Source organism: Molothrus aeneus, unplaced genomic scaffold (assembly GCF_037042795.1).
Source record: "Molothrus aeneus isolate 106 unplaced genomic scaffold, BPBGC_Maene_1.0 scaffold_40, whole genome shotgun sequence".
Taxonomy (NCBI): domain Eukaryota; kingdom Metazoa; phylum Chordata; class Aves; order Passeriformes; family Icteridae; genus Molothrus; species Molothrus aeneus.
Window position 1 is genome coordinate 255,729 of NW_027099068.1, and position 17,596 is coordinate 273,324.

Here is a 17,596-nt window from a genome sequence, read left to right on the forward strand (position 1 = left end):
TGGACGGCGGCACCTTGTTTGATGTGCTCAGCGCGGTGTACCCGGAGGAAGGACAGATAGGCGCTGTCTGTCGGGAGGTGAGGGATCCCGCTTGTGCTTCCCCAAGCCTGCCCAGGATGCTGCTTGCCAGCTGGAGGTTAAGGACAGCTGGGATTTCTGGCTCTCACCTTTCTTTTGCTGCTGCTGCTGCTGCCTTGACCACACACAGGAGAAGAGCGAGCATGGGAAGTGAACTGTCTGCCGCTGTGCCCGCACTCCTCAGGCTCTGTTCTTGCACTCTTCCATCCTGTGTGTCCTCTGGCGCTGGTGCTGGCCCACTCGCTTGGTTTCACTTGCTTCCTCTTCTCAGCTTTGCCTGGGAATGTTTGCCTGGAGCCTGTCTGTCTGTCCTATATTCCTTGCCATGCAGGTGGCAGAATTTCAAGCTAAGGGCAAAGAGCCGCCCTCAACTGTAAAGGATAGCATTGCAGCCCGCATGGCGACGGATTCTGGAACAGCTCTAAGGTGCTGCTTCCTCCTCTGCTGCCACTAGGCTTCCCCAAAAATCTTTGCCGTGCCGCCTCCCAGCCAAAGGTGACGCGCTTCCTACCCAAGGCCGGCGGAACTTTTGGGAGCTTGGATGCCTTTGCTTGGAAATCGAGAAAGAACTTCCACACACACACAGCAGCAAGCTCTTCTTCGTGACAGCACCATGATGCTGCGCCCTCGCTCACAATTCCCTGAGAAAGCCGTCAGTCCCGTCGAGCTCTTTCCTTTCTGGTGGGATGAAATCCGATCCTGTACGTTAACTTTCCCTCCCTCCTTTTTCTCTCTCAGTGCCTGCAAGGACTGCATTTCCTTCATTCCCGCCAAGTCATCCACAGAGACATCAAAAGCAACAACGTCCTTGTGGGCATGGATGGATCTGTCAAGTTGGGTGGGTATCCCTGCTGGGCTGCAGCATTTCCAGCACCTGCCGTGCGCTTGCATTTCGGTGACTGCCACTGGGGCAGAAGCGCCGCTTGGCCAGTGCGTGAATGGTGAGGGTTTTGTGGATGTGGCCGATGCATTATTTGCCTGGCTCCAGGCACGTGGAAGGAGAGCTCAGCTGCTTTTTCAGCTAGATTCAGCAAGGCCTGGTCAGGCTTGGAGTGGGCAATGGTTTTGGCCGCTTTGCCAGTGGGAGCTGGCTTTGACAGGCTTTGTTTTTGGCCTCAGGTGACTTTGGCCTCTGTGCTCAGCTCAGCCCTGAGCGCAGCAAGCGCAGCTCCAGCGTCGGCACTCCCAGCTGGATGGCGCCGGAGGTGGTGAGAGGAGAAGCCTACGGCCCCAAAGTGGACATCTGGTCCCTGGGCATCATGGGGCTGGAAATGGTGGAAGGGGAAGCTCCTTACGAGCGGGAAGCCCGTCTCAGGGTAAGGTGCAGCTTAGCAAGAGGGCTCTGTGTGGAGAGAGCTGCTGTGGCTAGCAAAGGAGCAGGTGCAGTGTCCTCTTGCATCCGTGTGCTGTAGGTTTTTGAACTGATAGAAAGGAACGGGCCCCCAAAACTGCAGAACCCCAGGCACCACTCGGCTCTCCTGCGCGACTTCCTCCGCTGCTGCCTGCAGGCAGACGAGGACAGGCACTGGTCTGCCCAGGAGCTCCTGCAGGTAAGAAAAAGCAAAGGGGCAAAAAGCCCTGTCAGCTGAGGACACCTGCATGAAGGCATGAGGAGGAGTGTGGGCCACGTGGCGCAGACAGCTCCCAGCACAGCAAGGCGCAGGGGGACATGCTGCCCTCAGTGCTCTTTGTGTGTCTCCCTGGCAGCCAGGGAATCCTGCTTGAGCCCGTGAGGATGGGATCCTGGAAAGTAAGAGTTCCTTTCTTTGTTCTTTTTCCTCTGGGCAGCATCCCTTTGTCACCTCAGGTGATCCTGCCTCCAGCCTGGCTGCTCTGATCATCTCAGCCAAGCAAGTGCAGGAAGACTGGAGAGGAGACACCTGCGCCTGAGGAGGCCCTTATGCTCCGCCAGCCCAGAGGAGGGAAAAGGGGATGTGTCATCTTTGGGCAGAGCTCCAGCCATCCCCTGAGTATTAAGAGGAGCTGTGCCATAGATAGGAAATGTGATTTTTTTTCGTATTTGCTCAGTTTAGGTGTTTGGTTAGGTTGGGTAAGGTAAGATTAGGTGAGGTTAGGTTAGGTTAGGGTAGGTTAGGTTAGGGTAGGTTAGGTGTGTGCTAGGTTCAATTTAAAGCTGAGTTGTTTTTTCTTTCTCCAAGAGATGAAAGTTTAAAAGAACTAGGATATAGAGGGATCACCATTTAAGGGCTATGGAACGTAGATAGCTTAGATAATAGAGGATTGTTTAGCTTAGAATAGAGTGTTGTTAATTTAGGCAAGCTCTGAGGTATCTTTGAAGTAGAAATGAAAGAATTGTCATAATAAGAATTAAGCTGTGAGAGGAAAAGCTGGGCTGCAGCCGAACTGGAGCCTGCAGGCGCTCCAAGCTGTCAGCCTGAACAGGCCACCTTCAGGACAGAAGGATGAAGATGGAGAAGTGGCGAGGGGATACTTTGTTTCAGCCCGAGTGACAATAAAAGTCTAAAATATCCAGAGTGTTGTAAGACTCCCTTCCTTGCCAGGCTGTAGCTAAGTGGACGGTCCCCTTCAGAGGCCCAAAGAACATAGTGAGGTAAGCAGCTTTGCTTGCCTGAAGCGTGGAATGCCCGCGGGAAGCTGCCAGACTTGCGGGTAATGAACGCCAGGTAATGAGCTCCCATTCAGGACAACACCAGGAGGCAGATGTGCACTCCTTTCTGGGCCTCTTGTCGTGAAGATGTCAGGGTGATCAGCAGGAATGACCATTTTGTTCCCAGCCTCCTCTCACTAGGTCACCTATGGGATGGAATGGCATTCTCATAGCGGCATCTGGCCCTTCCTCCCTGCTTCTCGTTTCCCCTCTGTTGAAGATTGCAATGCAAGTTGTTTTCCATTGCCATCTCAATGGCAGATTACATTTTTCAAGTGGGCCGTTTGTCTTATCTCTCTCTTTTGAGTGACCACATTCACACCCCCTCCTGAGGGGACATCTGCTGATAACAGATTATTGAATTTCACTGCATGGCTGATAAGGACTAAAACATCCCATTGTGAGATCCTCTGCCCAGAGGGAGGAGCCATGCATTGCTACCCAGATTTAATCCAGAAGTTCTTGAGACACCACACGGCTTTCTCCACGGGATTCCCTAGAGAAACTGCAGCTCCTCTTTTTCCACTGGATCTTCAGAGGAAGAATACATCCATCTCTATAGATCCCCTCGCTCCAACAGCACCACACCTGATACTTTAGGAGGACAGCAGCCACATTTCCAATTGGACTGCCACCAGCACCCTGGCCCACAGGGTTTCAGGTCAGGTTCTGACTCTGTCAGTCTTGTTCTAGTGTACTGCATTGTTTATTTTATCCTTTTTTTTTCTTTTCCCCAATAAAGAACTGTTATTTCCTGCTCCCATATTTTTGCCTGAGAGCCCCTTAATGTAAAATTTATAGCAATTCGGAGGGGTGGGGAGGGTTTACATTCTCCATTTCAGGGGAGGCTCCTGCCTTCCTTAGCAGACTCCCGTCTTTCCAAAACCAAGACAGATTTTGGCGCCCAACGTAGGGCTCAAGGGCACAGAAACAAAAAGGGAATAACAGTTCTTGAGCAATCTAATTTTTGTGTGTGGCTATAGCAACCTCATTAAGCAACACCATGTGGTCCAACTTGCCCTGGTTTGGGTGGCACGTGATCGTGGCTGTATTTCTCCCATTTATAGGCCCTTATCTAAACATGGGTCCTATAACCAAGGCTACTGTGTCTGTTATCCGCTTTGTTTTATGGGTCAATAAGGTGAGGAATTAATGGACTTTTAACTTCCTCTGGAAAGCAGGCAAATGGATTCACAGCTATCACACACTAACTGTATGTTTTTGGCGTTACTTTAATAATGGCACCTGCTGTAAAGAAATGACACCAGGCGAAATCTTCTCCCAGGACTTAAGCCATTTATTTGGGTCCGCCCCACCAGTTTTTGAAGGGTTCAGATCCACTCTAAATCTTAATGATATCATAGAGTGGCTGGTGTTGCTGGTAGGCCTGCTCTATTTAGGATTTAGAGAGAAGGGGAGACTAACCTGGATAACTACCATGCCACCTACCCCAGAACCTAATACGCCGCCAGAGTCTAGGGATGCTGCTGCCCCAGAGCCTGACCCTGCCCCACAGCCCAGCCCAGATGTGAACTACCCAGACTGGATGGGGGCTCTGGTGAAGGAGATACGTGAGATGGGCCAGGTGCTGAAGGAATACACTTCCCCAGATGGTGAGAAGCCCTCCCCCTGCCTTGAAGAGGGAGAGTCTAATAGTGCAGCAGCAGAACCCACAGATGTTACAACTGTCCAGGTTCCAGCTGAACTGCAAAGGCAATCACAGCCAGCAGCAGTTGCCCCTGTAGAAACAAGGAGATCTAAGATGAAAGCAGAACACCCAGATAGGGGAGGGCTCTCACAACCCACAGGGGAGCCAGAGGTTGCGATCATCACCGAGTCCCTGACGTACGAAAGTCTCCATAATCTGCACAAAGACTTTGTACGACGGGGACGGGAGGCTTATACAACCTGGCTACTCCGAGTCTGGGATCTTATGGGTACAGGCGTCCAGCTGGATGGTGGTGAGGCAAGGAATTTGGGACCCTTGACCAAGGATTCAGGTATCAATCAGATTTTTGTAAGGGAGCCAGGGTCCCTTTCCCTCTGGGAGTGGCTTTTAATAAGTGTCAGAAAGAGGTTTGTTCACAGGGAAAGAATGCAGGAGCAGCACCACAGAATGCACTGGAAGACTCTTGAGGAAGGGGATTCAACAGCTCAGAGAAGTGGCAGTATTGGAGGTACTCTTTGGGAAGGATGGACAGCATGATAATGACCCCGGGCAAGTCAGGTGCACAGGGCAAATGTTGTGGAGCCTGGCAAATCTAGGGCCATCCCAATACACCACCTTTATTGCAACAATTAATGCCGATACCAACCGAGAGACTGTGGGTTCTGTGGCCAACAAGCTTAGGAATTATGAAAGTATGATCAATGGCCCGATGCAGGCTCATGTCTCTGCCATGGTCCAAGGACTCAGAGAGGAGATGAGGGAGATGATGAGGAGGAACAGTTCCTATATGGCACCAGTGCGAGTCACAGGCCCCAGAGTCAGAGCCCAACGTTCCCCAGCTACAGAGAGAGGGTACAGCCCACGGGCTGATCTGTGGTTTTTTCTGCGTGACCATGGGGAAGACATGGGAAGGTGGGATGGAAAACCCACTTCTATCCTGGCAGCACGGGGGCATCAACTCAAGGAGGGAAACACTAATCGAGGGAACTCCAGTAAAGTGAAGGTAGCCTCAGCCTCCCATGACCGAGCTGCTGAGTATGATCTGTCAGATCCCCTGGAAGGTACCTCTACCATGTATACCCAGGGTTAGAGGGGCCCTGCCTCTAGCCAGGGAGAGGCACGGGAAAACTGGATTTTCTGGACAGTGTGAATCCGATGGCCTGGCACATCAGAACCACAAAAGTACGATGCCTTAGTTGATGCTGGTGCGCAGTGTACCCTGATACTATTGGGACATGTGGGGGCAGAACCTATTTCCATTGCCGGGGTGACAGGGGGATCCCAGCAATTGACCCTGTTGGAAGCTGAGGTGAGCCTGACTGGGAAAGAGTGGAAAAAGCATCCTATTGTGACTGGCCCAGAGGCCCCATGTATTCTGGGCATAGATTTCCTCTGGAGCGGCTATTACAAGGACCCAAAGGGACTCAGATGGGCTTTTGGCATAGCTGCTGTGGAGGCAGAAAACATCAAGCAGTTGAACACTTTGCCTGGACTATCAGAAAGCCCATCAGCAGCAGGTCTCCTGAAGGTGGAAGAGCAACGAGTGCCAATTGTCACCTCGACAGTGCACCGCCGGCAGTATCGGAGGAATCGAGACGCCGTGATCCCCATCCACAAAATGATCCGTGAGCTGGAGAGCCAAGGGGTGGTCAGCAAGACTCACTCACCCTTCAACAGCCCCATCTGGCCTGTGCGCAAGTCTGACAAAGAATGGAGATTGACTGTGGACTATCGTGGCTTGAATGAAGTGACTCCACCGCTGAGCGCTGCTGTGCCAGACATGTTGGAACTCCGGTACGAGCTGGAGTCCAAGGCAGCAAAGTGGTATGCCACTATAGACATTGCTAATGCATTTTTCTCCATTCCTTTGGCAGCAGAATGCAGGTCTCAGTTTGCTTTCACCTGGAGGGGCGTGCAGTACACCTGGAACTGACTGTCCCAGGGATGGAAGCACAGCCCCACCATCTGCCATTGACTGATGCAGACTGCACTGGAAAAGGGTGAGGCTCCAGAGCACTTGCAGTACATCGATGACATCATTGTGTGGGGGAACACGGCAATGGAAGTATTTGAGAAAGGAGAGAGGATCATCAGGATTTTGCTCAAAGCCGGCTTCGCTATCAAGAAGAGTAAAGTCAAGGGACCTGCCCGGGAGATCCAGTTCCTGGGAGTGAAGTGGCAAGATGGACGGCGTCAGATTCCCACTGAGGTCATCAACAAAATCACTACAATGTCTCCACCATCCAGCAAGAAGGAAACGCAAGCTTTCCTGGGTGCCATAGGTTTTTGGAGGATGCACATTCCCAAATACAGTCAGATCATGCATCCTCTCTACCTGGTAACCTGCAAGAAGAACGAGTTCCACTGGGGCCCTGAGCAGCAACAAGCCTTTGCCCAGATCCAGCAGGAGATGGCTCATGCAGTAGCCCTTGGCCCAGTCAGGACGGGACCAGAGGTAAAGAACATGCTCTACTCTGCAGCCGGGAACCATGGCTTGTCCTGGAGCCTTTGGCAGAAGGTGCCTGGGGAGACTCGAGGCCGACCACTGGGATTTTGGAATCGAAGCTACAGAGGGTCCGAAGCCAACTCCACTCCCACAAAGAAGGAAATCTTGGCTGCCTATGAAGGAGTCCAGGCTGCCTCAGAGGTGACTGGCACGGAAGCACAACTCCTCCTGGCACCCCGACTACCAGTGCTGGGGTGGATGTTTAAAGGAAAGGTTCCCACCACCCACCACGCCACCGACACTACATGGAGTAAATGGATTGCTCTTATCACATAGCGCGTCCGTATTGGAAACCTGAATCGCCCTGGGATTCTGGAGATAATTACAAACTGGCCGGAAGGTGAGAACTTTGGTCTGACGATGAAGAGGAACAAGAACCAGTGACACGTGCTGAAGAAGCTCCACCATACAACGAACTGCCAGCAGAAGATACATGATACACTCTTTTTACTGATGGTTCTTGCTGCATCGTAGGGATGAACCAGAAGTGGAAAGCAGCCGTATGGAGCCCCACAGGACAGGTTGCACAAGCTACCAAAGGAGAAGGTGGATCAAGTCAACTTGCTGAACTCAAAGCTGTTCAGCTGGCCCTGGACATTGCTGAGAGAGAGAAATGGCCAAAGCTCTACCTCTACACTGATTCATGGATGGTAGCCAATGCTCTTTGGGGCTGGCTGGAAAGGTGGAAAAAGGCCAACTGGCAGCGTAGGGGAAAACCGATCTGGGCTGCTGATGAATGGAAAGATATTGCTGCTCGGTTAGAGAAGCTGCCTGTGAAAGTCTGCCATGTAGATGCCCATGTCCCCAAGAGTCGGGCTAATGAGGAACACCAAAACAACAAGCAGGTAGATCAGGCAGCAAAAATAGAGGTGTCAAAGATAGACTTAGATTGGCAACATAAGGGGGAGTTGTTCCTAGCTCGATGTGCCCATGATGCCTCAGGTCATCAGGGTAGAGATGCCACCTATAAGTGGGCACGAGACCGAGGGGTGGATCTAACCATGGACAGTATTTCTCAGGTTATCCATGACTGTGAGACGTGTGCTGCCATCAAGCAGGCCAAGCGAGTGAAGCCCCTGTGGTATGGTGGGTGGTGATCCAAGTACAAGTATGGGGAGGCCTGGCAGATTGACTCCATCCCACTGCCCCAGACACGCCAGGGCAAGCGCTACGTGCTGACCATGGTGGAAGCCACCACTGGATGGTTGGAGACTGACCCTGTGCCTCATGCCACTGCCCAGAACACCATCCTGGGCCTGGAAAAGCAAATCCCGTGGAGACATGGCACCCCTGAGAGAATTGAGTCAGACAACGGGACCCATTTTAAGAATGGCCTTATCAGCACCTGGGCCAGGGAACATGGTTTTGAATGGATATATCATATCCCCTATCATGCACCAGCTGCTGGGAAAGTTGAACAGTGCAATGGACTACTTAAAACTACCCTTAAGCACTGGCTCGGGGGACTTTTAGAAATTGGGAAATGAACTTAGCAAAAGCCACCTGAATGGTCAACACCAGAGGGTCCATAAATCGAGCTGGTCCTGCCCAGTCTGAACCCCTGCACACAGTGGATGGAGATAAAGTCCCTGTTGTACACGTGAAAGGTATTTTAGGAAAGACTGTTTGGGTTACTCCCACCTCAGGCAAAGACAAACCCATCCGTGGAATTGTTTTTGCTCAAGGACCTGGTTGCACTTGGTGGGTAAAGCAGAAAGATGGAGAAAGCCATTGTGTACCACAGGGAAACCTAGTCTTAAGTGAGAACTGTGTGTAAGGTTTCTTTGTGATGCAAATGGAAATAGAAAAAGGGGTGGATAATGTTGAAGATTGCAATGCAAGATGTTTTCAATTACCATCTGTATGGCAGATTATCTTTTGTCAAGTGGGCAGTTTGCTTTATCTCTCTCTTTGAGTGACCACATTCACACCTCCCTCGGGAGAGGACATCTGCTGATAACAGACATTCTTTGTCTGCTGCTGGGGATGTGAGCTGCTGGCATCTTCCCATTGTCATAACCATGTAATGAGACTTGTAATATATGTTAGAAATAATTCATGCTGCCAAAGAATGTATTTTATAAAGATTGTGAAATCCAAACGTGTCTCTGACCACACACGGCCCGAGGGACGGATGTCCATTCAAACTCTAAGATTCCCAGAGACGGCTAGATAAAGTTCGACACTTTAGCGTAAGAATGGACGCTCCCAGCAGGATGATCACCGGTATCTCGAGTCATCAGAAACCGCCTAAGAGCGATCATCGTCCTGCGGATAACAGCGATCAAATAGCCAGGGACGCCAGGAACATACATGTGAATACATGGCTTCCCTGGACTCAATCAACGCTGGCTATCAACCAGGAGACGGCCTTTGTCCAGCTCTGCACAGTGAAAGAACCAACTATGAATGTGAGGAGTTACAAAAGAAATTGGGACTCCTCTGCCTCGGGCACAATAAACTGTATAAAACCTCGTCGCTAGAAGCGGCTCTCATGACCGGGGGGAGGATTTGATGCGACAGAGGCTGGATCCAGGTTCACCCAGTGCCGATCCCGGGCTCGATGCTGTCTCTTTGGCTGTGGTGGTTTTGAGGACCATATTTTGGATGCGCAAAAAGATAAATCTTTTCGCATTTTTGATAAATTGGCTTTCGATTATCATTTATAACAGACTGATGCTGGAAAACAAACAGCTCGAGGCACGTTCCTCAGCAGTCCCGTCCCGTTCATGACTTGTACGTAGACCCCCGGCCAGCAATATCTTGGATAACTTTCTTGTGCACAAAATCAATGTTAATTTAAGACAAAATAAAAGGGTTTTGAAGTTATCCTCACTTGGGAATCCTAAAAAAAATCATTGTAAGTTTGCACATATATTTCAATATTATATTTAATTTGACTTTAAGCCCACATTTCATCTGAAGCATATTTTAAAGGCATTGTGTCAATAAAGATAGACTTAAATATATGCTTAAATTCTTTCCTGAAATAGGATTTATGCCACAAATTATGCCTTAGACTATTACATTGCAACAAGTCTCTACTTCTAATGTATTACCAGTTCTGTTGTCTATTATCCTGCTCCCTTTAATCAGTCTGGAAAGAAAGCTTCTGTGGTAATTTCATCTTTTTTTGTAGATGGATGGAAATTAGAACAGAGGCCATAAGCAGCTGTACAGTGGGGAAATCAGGATTCAGATCCAGGAGCATTTCCTCTAGGTTTTTCAGATTTTTTTCACCTCTTGTAATATCTGGTTCCAGCAATTACATAATCATCAAATCATACTGGTCACTTTTGGATGCCATCATCCTCGTTGCCTTGTTTTTGGATCAACACTGCAACCCTTATATAATGGTGTTTTCCTCTTCTCCCTAATGATGTTTCTGCCCATAGATCTTTACCATAATACCCTTGGAGCCTTCCTTGTACTTTGGTTTTAACCAGCCAAGTTATTTACACTGAACTCTTAATGCAAAAAAACAAAAGGAAATTCCACTGCATGGATGACAACCTTGAAATTAAGGACTGGGAGTAAACAAAGCCTTCAATTGAAAACCTTTGCCATTTCTCCTTAATGCACAATGAATTAAGGGCGCTGGGTAAATGCCATCAATCTAATTAGGAAGCATTAAGTGATCGTCTTCATTAATCAGCTCCTTAGTGATTTTCTATGAAATTAGTATTGAATTTTGTATAAAAGCAGTCTTTTTCTTCCAATTTTTTCCACCTGCCTTCACAGTGAGCAAGATGAACCATTTGCTCACATGCCTGTACATCCAAACATATGTACATGGCTACTTTTTCACTGAGTAAATCAAAACAGAGAGGCAAAAGGAGATGGATCCTGTGGCTGACCCATGTCACAGAAACCATGGCATGACACAGAGCATATGTCCTTTGCCAAACATAGCCATTGGATTCAAAATCTGGAATGGCCTCCAAAGGAAAACAAGTTGGGTTGGAGCAATGCCTTCCCGCAGCTCACCGAGGCAGAGGAGCAGAGGGGGTGAGCTGTGATTATCTGAGAGATTCGTCTGGGTCTGGATTTGGTCTAGGATGGCTCCTCGTGCTGAACTGCAGAAAGCATTAGGCAGTGGTGAGGCACAAACAAATATGCTCTTATAATTTTAGAAAAAAGAAAATTCTCTATTCATTTCTGAGTAAGGCTTTCACTAGTTCTCCTCTGCTGTTGTCAAGTTTTTAAAGCTTACTTCATTGTCTATGTCCATGGAATCTTCTTTCCAAATTGTGCATTCCAAGTTAAGTCAGATCCTTTAGGCAAATGAATCCTGTCACAGATCACTGCAGTTCATGTGCTTATGCACATGGCTAAATACCCCAATAAATCAGATATCAGGATCTGTCAATGCCTTTTTTTAATCTCTCCCTCAAAGTTTCCATATATTATCTGTAAAAAGCTACTTCATTTCAGCCAGATCTAGAAACCACTGGATAGAGCTAATCAAAGATTCTGACTAAAGGGCAAAATGCAGTTTCACCAACTTCTTGTATCAGATGATTGTTATTTACCTCTGAATCTTAAAAAAATCTTGTCAGAAAAATATTCAAAAAATTTTTTTTCTTAATTTGACTCATTGCTTTATGTCATCCACCAATGACATTTTAATAGGAAAACAATAAACCAGGATTTAGCGCTACATGATATATGAAAATAATAAACTGATTTCATTATTTAATAAATAAATAAATATGATATATCACATTACGTGATTTAACCATAGGTTATTTTTTCTCTATACTGCATAGGAATAATCAGTATTCATCTTTTTCTTATCTACATAGGCCTGTGTAGGTTTGCACCAAACTTCAGTTTAATTACGTTTAGGCAAATTGCTGTATTTGGACTGGCAGAGAAATTCTGCCATTTAAACATTGGTTTCCATCTAGATTGCAATGAGAGTTTAAAAGAGAGAAAGAAAATTCAGAGAAATATTTTATAGAGATGTCAATGCAATTTTTTAATGCTGAGAAGTTCCACTATGGAACAGCCATTTGCTAGAGGATTTTAGAAAAAATGGCTTTCCTAGTTTGGGAAGGAAGAAAGGAACTGACACCAATTCCCATATACTTGATCATGTGTTTGTTACAGATTAGATTTTGCAGCATCTACAAAATGGATTAAGTGCCTGAATCCAATTATCTTTCTCAGCAGAAGGAATTGGGGCAATAACATTACAGAAGGGCCCTCCAGCCCAACAGTCCTCACACAATGCATTTTACATAGGAAAAGGTCCACACTGGCTGTCCTTGCGCAGCTGGAAGGAGCAGTCAGCACAACTGCAAATGTGTGAAATCCACAAATGCTGAATGAAAATAATCAACGGGGGCAATCAGCTGGTCAAACACTGAGATGGAAAACACAGCTCTCAGAACAAAACCAAACTGGTGTTTGGAACAGGCAGGGACTGTGCAGCACATCCCGGGGAGCAGAATGTGTGCCTGAGAGTTGCCTGTTCCTGGGTGTTTCCAGGACCAACACACCAATGTGCACTAACAGCAACACAGTGGAGAGCGCCAGCCCCAGGGCAGCAGAATGGAGCTGGCCCTGAATGCACGGGTGTGCAGTCACCTGTGTGTCTGGGGAGAGGCTGCCCGGCTGCCGCAGCAGGAGCTGCTCCCGCTGCCCGGGGCTGCTCCGGCCCCGCAGGAGCTGTCGGGAGCCCCGAGCGGAGCACACGGCATCGAGCCCGAGCTGCTGAGCTCCCATCCCTGCTCCTGACGCTCCGGGACGGGCTCGGATCCGCGGGCCGGAAAGAGCTGAGCAGGTGAGACGCCGCTTGGATCCGCGCTTGGGGCACTCGGGACCGCAGGAAAAGTGTCACTGGCAGCTGTCATTTGTTTGGCCATTTGTGTGGTGAGGAACGCATTTGTGTCTGAGCTCGGCCTTATTTGGCTGTGCCATATCTGAGAGCACAAAAACTATTTTTCATGAAGGTAAGAAAATGGTTTGATCGTTATCTTATGTGCACATGATGCTAAATGTAAACACTCCCTATTTTACATACCAGAGGCCTGCCTTAAAGAACCTATGACTTTGCAGATATTATTTCCATAATTTTATATCTTTCAGAGGAAGCAGCACAGTTCATCTGAACTAAGTCCTTCCATACACTTCAGAGAAAAAACAGGTTGTGTGAGAGCTCTGCTAGCTGGGAATGCATAAATGGAAGAATTTTAGGACACTGCTATGGAAAGTGCAGATGTTCAACCATGAATTAATTTAGGGAAAAGAGCTAGTAGGTATGCTCATTTATGAAGGTAAGTACCAAAATCTGAATTTTTCCTGTATTATATTGAGCCCCCAATATGTTTTGTAATTGCACTTTTCTCTGTATTTTTTCATGCAGATGTCACTGGCAGTGACATGCTCTGTGCTAAGTGCTGGATAGGATGGTTGGCTGGGGAGATGCCTTTAGTTTTATGGCATACAGGGGTCTAGGGAGGGTGTGCGGGTGTCCCTGTGCCCTGGCACCAGCTGAAGTGCAGGAGCATTTCCAGGGCTGCCTCCAGGCATGATGAGCTGGAGTTAAAGCTGTGCCTTCTGCTGAGCAGCTGATACCACCTCTGACCATGAACAGCTGGGCCTGATATAATAAATAGAGCTTTCTTCCTTTCTTACTAAGAGCCAGAGTCTGATCAAATGGGTTCTTCATCCTGCTGTGATCAGTGAATACAGGGTTCATTTCCAGAAATTTCCTGCTTTCTCTGCTTTGTACCTGCCAGCTACATCAGCCACAATATCCTGCTGCTCAGCTTCCTTGAGAGAAGCTGGCATTTCTTTGGAAAAGGGCTCTTCACTAACAGTTGGACTCACAAGTGGCTCATTGATGTCCCTCTAATTCCCAAGTTGTTTCCCATCTACAGTTGCCTTTTAGGGATAGACCCTGATGCTCCTCTGATTTCTGTGGGATCCTCTTTGCCTACCACTTTCAGGAATGAGCTAGAAGAGGCAAGTCAAGGTTCAAGGGAAGGACTTGTGTTTCCTACTTCATCCTGGGTCATTTAATCTGAAAAGTTTTAGACTTGGATTTTCAACAGTGAATTGTCATTGGCCCAGACTTCAAATTTTCTCAGCACATTCATGTTTTCAACATGAAAGTTTTTACACTCCAAAATAGTATCTTTCACAGAATTTTAGTAAAAAAAGAAATGGGTGAAGAGCCCTCCACTTAATGCTTTTGCTTCATGAAAATTCCATATTGATCCAGAACAAAGTGGATTTATCTGGATACTCCTGGAAACTCCATGCCTTCTTTCTCCCCTTCTGTAGGAGCACTGGGGGGTGGGACGGTCGGGACGGACGGAGACGAGAGATCTCTGCAGCCAGGCCGTGGAACCTGCGGCTCATTGCAAAGGGCCTGGGTGCAGGGCCCTGCTTGGAGCTGCCAGGCACAGCTCGGAGCAGGCCCGGGAGAAGGGAGGGGCAGAGAGGATGAGAGGGGGAGAGAGTAAGAGGGGAAGAGCGTAAGAGAGCGAGGTTCCCGCTACAATACAATAAATCTTCTTCTCTGTTGAACATTCTAATTCTCACTAACCAATCTAGTCCAAGATACAAATCCTATAGCATTTACATCCAGCCTGTAAGAATCATTACATCACCATACTGTGTTACATTTTAAACCCTAAAAACTCCTCTTTGGACCCCTTCTGCTGAGCTAGTAGGGTCTGCTCTGAACCTTGGACCTGCCTGCAAGCAGAGGGAATTGTTTCCTCAAAAGGGGATTACCTTCAGTTGGGCCACACCATTGTTTTCCAGTTGTTCACTAACTAAGGTATCTCAAAGCTTGCTTTCATTTCAATCTTGCTTATAGTTTCTATATTCTCAAAATCTTTTGCCAGACAATCATATTTATAAGGCTTTCCTGTTTCATCTTCCCCAATACCCTTCCTTTCCTCAATACAAGGAATACCAACGTGTTTGTCTGAAGATCATGCATTTAGTAATGCAAGTTAGTTAAAATCATCTGATCTGGAATCCCTTCCCCACTTCAAAACCCACACACTTCATTTTTGACTCCAGCTGCAGCAGACCTAGACATCTCTTTCACCTGCTTTCTCTGTTGTAATTGACCAGTCCTTTCTCTCTCTGACTACTGATTTGGTCAAATAAAACTAAAATGCAATGATCCCTTGAAACATGGTGCTCTAGTCAGCATTTTTCCTATTTTCCCATTTATTAGGCAACAAGACTTCATTCTGACAGGTAATAAATACAGACCTTCAGCTTTAAGAGGCAGAGGACATGAATTCCATTCAAATGGGCTCCCTCACATTTAGTTTCTCTTCAGAATGACTCATGAACCGTTTCAAGTTTGGATAAGCAATTAATGCATCAGTGACTAACACACAAGGAAGAGATGATTGTGAGCAAGCAAATAATGGCTTGCTTAGCCACACAGCAGGCTCTGCAGTTTTGAAAGAGAATTTCATTACATTTTGTGAGTTTTAAAGAAGCAAACGGAGAACAAGAGTCTCTATATGTTTGGAAGTATCATATATAATTCTGCAAGTGTTAATGTGAGAATCTACAGAGTATCCTGTTTAATGATACATGTAGTTGTGCAGTTTTTTTATTTGTTCATGGGTATGTTTGTGTAAATAACCACATGGAAAGGAATTTTTCTTACATCTTGCAGGAATATTTAAATGGGATGAATATTCATGCTCTAAGCTCTGTGGGCTGTGGCAAGAACACCAATGCCTATATAGCAAGGTTTCCTTTTACAAAACTCTTTTTTCCTACTCCTTTCCAACTTGTTCCCTGCTCTCCTTGGGTCAGCAGAGCAGAGCCACTCTGCCTCCACCTGGAATTTGTCTGTCCCTTTCTTCTTCCTGTTCCAAAATCACCCTTAATCCCTGCCTCCCACAGCTCTGCTCACTGACAAATAAGTGCAGCACCAACCAGTTCATGGTCTCCACACCCGTGCATTATTTGCTGCCATTCTGCAGAACCCAGTGGAGATGTGTGGGCTTTGCTACCATTGGTGGGTTTCTGTATTTTCACATCTCCACAATTGTCATGGATTTAATGCTGCTTCTGCTCCTGAAGTCTATGTCCATTTATCTGCTGCTATTGCTCAGGGTACCTGGTGCTTTTCAGCTGGAGCAGAATTGTTTTAGCAAACACCTGTGTGAATGCTCGTGCAGATACAGTGTAATAGGGGCTTAGGAGAGCTGCATCATACAAAACAACATCAGTGGGCATTTTTAGGAGAATCTGAAGAAAAGGGGATGTAGTTCTTACACACTGGACAACAGCTCCAAGTGCCTGTTGTCACAGAGCACCCTGCAGATCATCCTGTGCTCCTTTGTGCTCGGCCTGAGGTGCCCGTGCTGCTCTCTGGGCTTGTGCAGAGCCAAGGAGATCCCCGTGGAGGCCACTCTACAGCCTCATGCATGCACAAGAACTTTAGGACACATTTAAGCCTCACACACATGCAAAAAACCCAAACCAAACTGAAACACCACAACAAACTCTGAAAAACGCCAATCACTTGTTTTTAACATTTTAAAAGTTTAATAGTAATAAAATGGTTATAAAAATAGAAATACAATTAGAGTAGTAATAATTTGGAAATTTGAATTAGGACAATATGAGACAACAAAGAGTTACGGACGTCCAGGTACCTTTTTCTGGGCAGCAAAAGTCCGAAAAAGGACACCCGGTTAACATAGGATTAACCCTTAAAAGCAACAGCCTGTTGCATATTCATACACTTCATACATGATGCATAAATTCCATTCAAACACAGGATCCTGTCTGGTCATGGTCAGCTTCTTCCTCCGAATCCTAACAGCGCCTTGGAGGCAGGAAGAAGTTCGTTTCTTCTGATAAGAGGGCCATAAATTCTTTTTCTCTGAAAGATTTAGGTGTCCTGTGGCTGCTACCTTGCTGCAAGCCCTTCCTTTAAAAAAAGTATCCTACATAGCATCGTTTCTATTTTAACAATATTTATAACCTAAAACTATATTTAACACAGTACTTAAGAGACTTAATACAGCATTGCTTTCTAACACAAGACATATAACATTCATTTTAATATTTGCACAAAGCCAATCATAAAATACATGCATTTTTCACAAAACCAAAAAACCCATGGAAATTTGTTTACAAGTTATAATCGATTGTCTCGTGTCACCTCCATTCTGTTTTCCAAAGCAGTGTCAGTGTTCAGACAGAAGGACAAAGAGAGGTTTTAGCAGGAGTGACCAAGTTTTGGTAGGGATGGAGCTGCTCTCCCCCATCAGAGCCTGCTGGCTCTGCCTTTCTGTCTGGATGGGCGGCACAGCCGTGGCCATGGCAGAGCAGCCTCCTGTGCCCCCGCAGTGGGGCTCAGCAGCACTTTAAGCCACTCTCACCCTGCACTGCCCAAGGGCTGCTCTGGCAGCGTCCTCAGCTCTCTCTTGCCCCTTTCCCTGCGTGCTGCCCTGGCAGCTGAAAGCCCAGCTGGCCCAGGGGGGGTCTGGGCTCTCAGCCACAGTTGGGTTCTGCTGCTCCAAGCCTGGAGCTGCCACGCTGGGGAAGCCACAGCTGAGAGCTTCCCTGGAGTGCAGCAAACAGAGGGCCTGACACGAGGGGAAAGGGCCCTGAGGTCAGGCCAGAGATGAAGGAAAAGGGAAATGGGAAAGGAGAGAAGAGAAAATTCACAGGGCTTGAGACCTGAATCTTCCCTGCAAAATTTGCACACAAG

At 47.3% G+C, this 17,596-nt stretch overlaps 1 protein-coding gene across 1 annotated transcript in view; it reads left to right on the forward strand.

Moving 5' to 3' along the window:
* LOC136570838 (zinc finger protein 271-like) overlaps positions 1-17,596 on the forward strand; it is a 430,233-nt gene that overhangs the window by 59,516 nt on the left and 353,121 nt on the right. The window contains exon 3 of the mRNA XM_066571243.1: positions 1,645-1,658. Coding sequence (XP_066427340.1) covers positions 1,645-1,658 — 14 coding nt within the window. The remainder of the gene's footprint in view (positions 1-1,644; positions 1,659-17,596) is intronic.